Genomic DNA, 8,098 nt, shown 5'->3' on the forward strand with positions numbered 1-8,098 from the left:
TTTAGATCTTCGATCTGCTTTTCTTGATATCTCTTTTACTTAGGTTCCAACGAAAGTTAAGCAACTAGCACATTTAGTTTCTAGATGGAGTCTTTTGAATTGCCAAACTCCACTTCTTCTGTATTTTGATCAATTTAATGAGTCTTTTCATCACAATTGAGGCTTGGATGCCTCCACCTTGACTAGGCTTTCTTGATGTATCTTGCCTTTTTTGGTTAATACAACATCTCTTTCAGCCAAAAAAAAAAAAAAAAAAAAAAAAAAAAAAAAGAAGAAGAAGATAATAAAAATGTTGACATCAAACAAATTTGATGGTCAAAGAAAACAAAACCAACGGGGTCACTGTTTTTCCAACCTCAATCAAACAATAGGGTTACACTAGTGATCCATTACCATTATTTTAGCCAGTTTTGCACGCTTAAATTTCTTTTTTTTTTAGGCATTTTTGTCATGCAAATTCATTTTCTTTTACATTCTTAGTCTTTTGCTCATTTTTCATCTAAAATTCCATTGAATAGGAGGGTTCAAAGTGCAAATTCGACAGTGTTATGGGACTTTACATGCAAAATATATTTTTAAGATAAAATATTTTTAAATTAATAATTATTTAAAAATATAATAAATTGATGAAAATAATTAAAAAAAAATTTAAAGATTTTTTTGTCCAAAAATCTTTTAAAATTTTACAACTTATGAAATTTTGAAAAGAATAATATTACTAGCACCCTCTAGTCTATCAACATATTTACCATAAATATATGTGTCATTATTTAATTAATTTATATTTAATAACACTTATCCTTCCAGATATTTGCTTATCTATTTATATATTATATTAATATGTTAAACAATCAAATAATTATATATGTACTTTTAATAGACATATTGATAGACTAAATGATGTTTGTAGCAATTCTCTTTTGAAAATTCTATTTTTCACACAAAACAATGTTTAAAAAAATTGAACTGAATACTAAAGTTTTGAAATCTATTTAAGAGAATATAAATTAAAACACTAGATATATAAATGCTATAATTTTTTGTTGTAATAAAAAATAATTCTTTTTACAATAAATAAATGAAAAGATGTAAAAAGAAAATAAATTATATTTTTCATACAAAACTATGTTTAAAAATTTGAATTGGATATTAAAGCTTTGAAATTATTTTAAAAGAATATAAATTAAAAAAATATGAAAATTTAAAAAAATGTTTCAATTTTTTGTTGAAATAAAAAATAAAATTTTATATAACAAATAAATGAAGTAAAAAGAAAATTTAGTACGTGACAAATGGTTTTAAGAATAAAATTTTTAAAATATAATTTATATAGATTTTTTTAAAACGGTACCTCTATTTTTTGTTTAAAAAATATTCAAAATTTTTAGGAATAATTAAAAAATTTCCCAAAATTTTCTATAAAAAAATATAATTTATTATATCTTTAAATAATTATTAATTTTGAAAAATATAATTTCTCTTCAATTTTTTTCATTTTTTTTTTTCATTTTAAGTGCTTTTTGAAGGTGAAGTCCAATAGCTATGTCAGATTTGTACTTTGGTCTCTTTAATGGAAATTTGGATGGAAAATGGATAAAGGACTAAAGTGCAAACGAAGTCGAATTTACAGGACAAAAATGCTTAAAAAATGTATGGGCTAAGCGTGTGAAGAGACTGCCTCTGCAAAATACCCCAAAAAAAAAAAAAAAAAAAGGCCATTGGGACAAATTTTTTTCCTACCTAAAAATCAATGACAAAAAATAATACTTAATACAAGCTGTAATCCAGCATTTATTAATTTCTTGTCCAGTCCAGTTGTTAGACCTCTTATTTTTGTTTCTAACTTTGAATCTCAGTGCAAGCAGAAGCAATTCCAGAAACTGCATTCAATTTCTACACCTTTTTAATTATATTTTCTGAACAGAATTCACAGAACCACTATTTTAAAATGTAGAAATAGATTGGAGAAAAAATATATCTGCAAAATGTCAGGCTTTCATGCCATCCACATGGATTATTGCGTATTTTTATTATTTATCAAATAGTGGAAAAGGGCTTCCACCAAAAAAAAAAAAAAAAAAAAAAAAATTAGTGGAAAAGGGGAATTCTTCTTTTTCTATTTTGTATTTGAATAGTGGTGTCAGAATAATTTTTCATGCACTATTTTATTTAGGAAGCGTATCAATTTGCAATATCTGCTAGAGGAAACTGAGATTCTTCACCTCCATGGAACTTAATTCCAAGAAAATGCTTGGGGTGTTCTTTTATTTTGTTGTGATTATACTTTCAGAGGCTGTTGTTGATGGTTGGAAGCACGTTTTGATCTGGTTGTTGTATTTTGCTTCTTGAAACGCAACACAATAAAAAATACTTTGAATTTGGGTTACCCAACATGGAAATGTGCTGGTCACCTATTTTTAATGTGGGGTTTTATTTGGTGACAGAGATCTTTACATTCTCTTATTAAAAAAAAAAAAAAAAATTTGCTTTATTCGAAAATTAGATTTGGTTTTAGTATGTTTTTCAGAATGATGTTATGCTGATTTAATATATAGCATGAGACTGCATCATTAAATAGGACATCATAGTTGAAGAATTTTAACTAACATTTTATTAAGTAGAGGTGATAAAAATGTCAATGCTGATTGGCCATCTTCAACAGAAATGCTTACTTATCTATTCAAGTAGAATTTATATTGACCTTGTAATGTACCTTTGAATCCCAATTTATCTTTTGGTATTTTTATTTTTATTTTTTTTGGTAATTGATGAAATTAATAAAGGTATCAAGAAATTATCTTAATCCAATGATAGAAATAACCATTGTTAATTTTTCTTAAAATTTTTTTTTGCAATAATCATTGCTAATTTAAGATACCATTTTACATCATAATTTTAACAATTTAACTTGAACACATATTGAAGTAGACATCAAAACTGGAACTTGCACATGCTCTTGTCATAATTTAATTGCATGGTTTTATTAATTTACTTTTTTGTATTGGGTTTTTAATTTTAAATAGTAAAAATAAAAAAATTAAAAGGACTGCCAATACCATGGAGGATGGTAAAAGAAATTATAGAGTGATTTAACATTCATGTCAATATGTCTTCAACGATAAAACAGCTGATAACCATCCCCAGAAGATCATTTCTGCATTTTATTCAGAACAAAACAGAGTACATTTGTCACTAGGTTACATAAGATAGAAGCAGTAGACAGGTACCCATTACCAAAAAGAAAAAAAAAAGAAAGAAAAAAAGAATATATATATATATATATATATATTTATATATATATCTATGATGGGAACGGATCTTATACGGAATACAGTATTAGTAACAATTTTTTATAATATTAGAAATAATTTTTTAAAAAACTATCATTAATATTATAAAAAACAATCACTAATACTGCGATTCTCATGCAAACCGTCCCCATTATAAAATTTTCTTTTATATATATATATATATATATACACATATATAGTGCACATGCCGCTAAAACAAATCACAAGCCCTCAATATATGCCACACCAGTATCTTTCAACCAGGAGCCCCCTTGAATCAACTCAGCTACAGTGAAATTATGGGCCTCTTTTGGGCTTGTAATGATATGGTAACCGGGCCATTTAACTCTCTTGCTAAGACCGGCACCTGGGCCCTTATTTGCATACTCCCCATAATACAACGTCTTCAATGTATAAGGAGAATCATTCCAAACGGACCATCCGGCCGGATCAATATGGTTGCCAATAGTACTTTGCATAACGACAGTCCTCGAGTATTCCTTCCAAGGACGGCCCAAATATGTTGGAAACGAGGCCTTCACGGGCTTCAAGTCGGAGCTCGCGATGATCTCGCATCTTTGGATCGAAGTCCCGGTGTTTTGGAATTTATCTGTACGGCCTTGGGCTGTAACCATGTTTTTCTGTCCACTCATGGGCCTTCGGGCCGCAAGTTTGCAGCTTTGAAAGACGACTGCTGCATTTCCGAAGATGAAATCCACCGTCCCAGTAATGTACGACTCTTTGTAGAATTGTCTGTTGGAGTGAGCATAGAGAGTGTCTTGGTAAGCGGCAATGAAGCATCGGTTTATGACCGATCTATCAGCCCCAACACGAAGTGCAACTGCTTGGTGTTTTCGTGGCCCAGCTGTGTTTTGGAACCCAATGTCTTGGGCAATAAATCCATCTCCTACAGCAGCTGTAAATGAAACATAAAAAATTAGCCAACAATATTTAGTACAAAAAAGTGTGGTAGTTGTTGATCATCACGGGTGGAATACATACAACATTTAGCAATTTAATTCGCTATCTAATAAGATTCAATTTATTTTATCAGATTTTGGGTTTAAGAAAGTTAAAATATAATTAAAGGCATCAAATTATTATTCGATATTTCAGCAATATATCTTATAAATGTTCATTATTAAAGGCATCAAATTATTATTCGATATTTCAGCAATATATCTTATAAATGTTCATTATGACTGAACAAATAGAAAGTCTTTTTTTAGAAAAAAAAAAAAAAAATTCGAAAGGAGATTTTCACACGGAAATGTTGAGACCATTACCTACAGTAGCAGATTTGAAAGTGGTAGTCCCATCAATGTAATTGAGACTTCCAGTGATTATAGTGGAAGTCATACCATCTCCAACAAGCATCAAATTCTTTTTGTTCTTCCCTATCTCAACATTCTCTTTGTAGATGCCCTTTTTCACATAAATAATGTACCTCACCTTGCTATTCTGTGGTGCAGAATCTACAGCTCCTTTCACTGTCTTGTATTTCCCACTCCCATCTTTTGCCACAACAACGTTAGCCTTAATTTCATTAGGCAAAGATTGCAAAAGCCTCCGATCTCCGCTCCTGACCCATGTCGGAAATTCCCCATTCAACAACTCCAACTCTTTGTCTTTCGGCGGTGAAATTGAAACCAGCATGGCTAAAGAAGTTCTTGCCCTTGCTATCAAGTCCTTGACCATGTCCTTCATCAATGTCTTGGCTTGTCCCTCTAGACCATCTAAGCACGTGACATGGTTGGTGAGGACGCTACTGAGCCATGCATGAGCATCTCCATAGGAATACACGCTATGATTCTGGAGAGCTTTGATAGAATCCACTACTCTGTCTATGGAAATGTCCATCAGCTCAACACAATCATTTATTGCAGCTCTATCCTTCTTGTTGTTGATCCGGTGCTTAATTTCGTGGGCCAGTTTGATGGTTTTGTGAATGTTGGGTTTGGTTTTCTGGAGGAAGCACTGAAGGGGCCGAGCCTTGTCCATCGGCGTGGATCGGGCCACTTCCATGATCACCTTCAGGGCTAAGCATGATTCCCTGTCGAGTGCTTCATTGCCGATGAGGCGTGGAAGTGGAGCAATGATGGAAAATGTGGTTCTGATCAAATGGGTTGCGACAAGTGCGCTTGAGCTGATAATAGCAAGCAAGGAAAGAAGTAAACAAAGTCTCTTACAGGGAGAGGCTTTGGGGGTTTCAAACAGAGGCTGATGGATCGCCATGTTTGCCGTGAGTTAGGCTGCTCTATACCGGCTAGCCCTTTAAATAATGGACTCGGAAGGACACTAGAAAAAGTATTCAGCGCCTGGTGGTGACAATTGATTTTGATAGAAGGGAGTTGTGGGTCATAGTCATATTTGTATTTAAAACCATCAATGAATTAGGATCTTCTCAACATAAATTTGGTATACTTCTTTTTAGTGGTTTTAGTGTGTGGGTGGCCTTATTGCCACGGGTGGAAAGTTTTTTTCCGTAGGTAATTAATGCATAATCCTCTGAAATTTCCATTTCGTCCTTTAAGCTCTAAAGTATGAAAAATTAATTTTTCTTTCTCTATATTATCTTGAATTTTGGTAAAAACAGAATTCTTAAATATTATTATAAGAAATGAAAAAATAAAATAGCAAACCACTAAGCTAAAATGAGCTACGAAAATATGCCTCGCCGAAAAAAAAAAAAAGGGGTTAAAATATTGAACATGTAGCTTTGTTGGACAAAAAACAATTTGAAAAAGGATAACTACAGAAATCTAACCTATTAAACTATTTTATTTTATTTTTTTTAGAAAAAGAATTAAACAGTATAATATTAATTGCTTGTTTTGCTCTTTTTGGTTTTATTTATTTTTGTTAACAGAACACTTGTAAATTGACAGTATTTGATTTAAAACAAAAATATGAAAATATAAAATCAAGAAGTTCAAGAATAAATGCACAATCCTAATTAAATATAATATTACATTCAAGATAGTGTAGGAAAGAGAAATTAATTTTTAATGCTTTAGAAGTTTAAAGGACAAAATGGAAAATTCAAAAATTTATGCATTAATTTCCATGGAAACAAACTTTCCATAATGCGGGCCTTAGTGTGTATGAGGGTTTCTCGAAGATCAAATTTCAGATTTGATGTGATATACTGGCTATGCTGGCACTCCGGATTGAAAATTGTTGAAAATAACAACCATTTTTCATTTAGAAACGATCAAGTTAAAAGTAAAGTGGTTGTGGCGAAACAGAGATCGAAGAAATTAGAGCCTAAAATAAAACAAGTGGACACCCCTTTCATGAAAATCTCGGATAAAGTTTTTGGAAAAGCATGGTGACATAATTACACAATATGTATTTTATTTTTAAAATTCAACAGGTGTTGAGAGTGAAATTATTTTCTTAAAACACCAAAAGATGTGATCTTTCACTTTTAGACTTTTTAAGAGTATATTGCTCATACAACCATCATGGCTGTGATGAAAGAAATAAACAAAAGTAATACGGGCATACATCACGTGTAGAAAGGTAGCAATGGATAAATATGAGTATTCTTTAATCTTGTTTAATCCTCTATGGTAGGTGTGGAATACTGAACTGTAATAGATTATACTAGTTTAATTTTAATTTGTCTATAAAAATTCAGAATAGTTTAGTCTAATACAGTACATTTTAGCATCGCAAAGGAATATTCTTTAATTCTATATCTTTTAATTTTTTATTTCTTTTCTAGTAAATGGATCTATTTAGAATTTTAAATTTGCTCTAGTACAACTATTATTCTAAAGACCAATATATAGGGCATATGATGTTCCATCGTTTCATCCTCTTTCACTGGTCTTGTTCCACACCTCTTTGGGATCTTTTCGTTTCCTTCTTTTTTCTACTTATAAATTAAGCACAAAGAGTTTAGAGGGATGGTGGGTGAAACGTTAAAAGAATTGGAGGTTACTCTTTTTTTGTATTATTCATTTGGGGATATTTAATATCTGAGATGGTTGGACACATAATTTTTTTATTTATTTTTTTCTCTTTTTGGAAAATCTTGTTTCTCTTTGTTCTACTAGTGTTCAGCATGCTATTCTCTTGGGGGAATGAGGCTGAATGTTGGTCTAAATAAATAAAGTCGGTAAGGAATTTAGATTTCAATCAAGAAGCTTCTAGTTATACGTTTGGAAGTATAAACATAGGTGTACATAGATAGTTTGGTTAACGTAAGTGAGTCGAATACCACTTGCAATTATAAGAACATGATAATCATTACGCTTCCAACATTTTTTCTTTATGATAAAAGAAACAAATCATGAAGATAAAAAGTTGATAGTAGGTCCCCTTTTTTATATTTTCACACTTTTTTTTACTAGTCTCTTTTGTTTTTGTTCTTCGTGAATAAAAATATCAAAGATTTCTTTAATTTTTATTTGCCTTGCATTATTGATGGATACAACTATATAGAACTTCAAGTGCTGATGACTTTGTTGGAGTGGGTACTAAATCTTCTATGTAATAATACTTTAGTCGAACCCAACTCATTTCCTACAAATTCGAACTCTTTCAAGAAATAATATTTTACCATGATATTTAGTGACAAGATTGCTTCTGAGGTCATTTTGAGACATATGAGAAGGTTCTGTTTAGTGAAACCCTATTGAATCTGTATTAAAAGTTTAGTGGGACTTCTCCATAATTTGGATATAACCCAATAGTAAAATTGAAAAACATAAACGCGTTTAATAGAATTTGTATAAATCATTATCATACCCATCAAAGGTTTCAACTCAAGATTCAAGAAAAAAGTAGAAATAAAAGGA

At 30.8% G+C, this 8,098-nt stretch overlaps 1 protein-coding gene across 1 annotated transcript; it reads right to left on the minus strand.

Moving 5' to 3' along the window:
• Positions 1 to 3,145: 3,145 nt before the first annotated feature.
• LOC107419067 (pectinesterase) lies at positions 3,146 to 5,715 on the minus strand. Its single transcript, XM_016027788.4, has 2 exons — positions 4,577 to 5,715; positions 3,146 to 4,206 (listed from the first exon to the last, which is right to left on the minus strand). The coding sequence occupies exons 1-2, from the start codon at positions 5,523 to 5,525 to the stop codon at positions 3,512 to 3,514; spliced, it is 1,644 nt and encodes a 547-aa protein (XP_015883274.2). The 5' UTR covers positions 5,526 to 5,715; the 3' UTR covers positions 3,146 to 3,511.
• Positions 5,716 to 8,098: the final 2,383 nt, after the last annotated feature.

The sequence above is a fragment of the Ziziphus jujuba genome, chromosome 1, assembly GCF_031755915.1.
Source record: "Ziziphus jujuba cultivar Dongzao chromosome 1, ASM3175591v1".
Classification (NCBI taxonomy): domain Eukaryota; kingdom Viridiplantae; phylum Streptophyta; class Magnoliopsida; order Rosales; family Rhamnaceae; genus Ziziphus; species Ziziphus jujuba.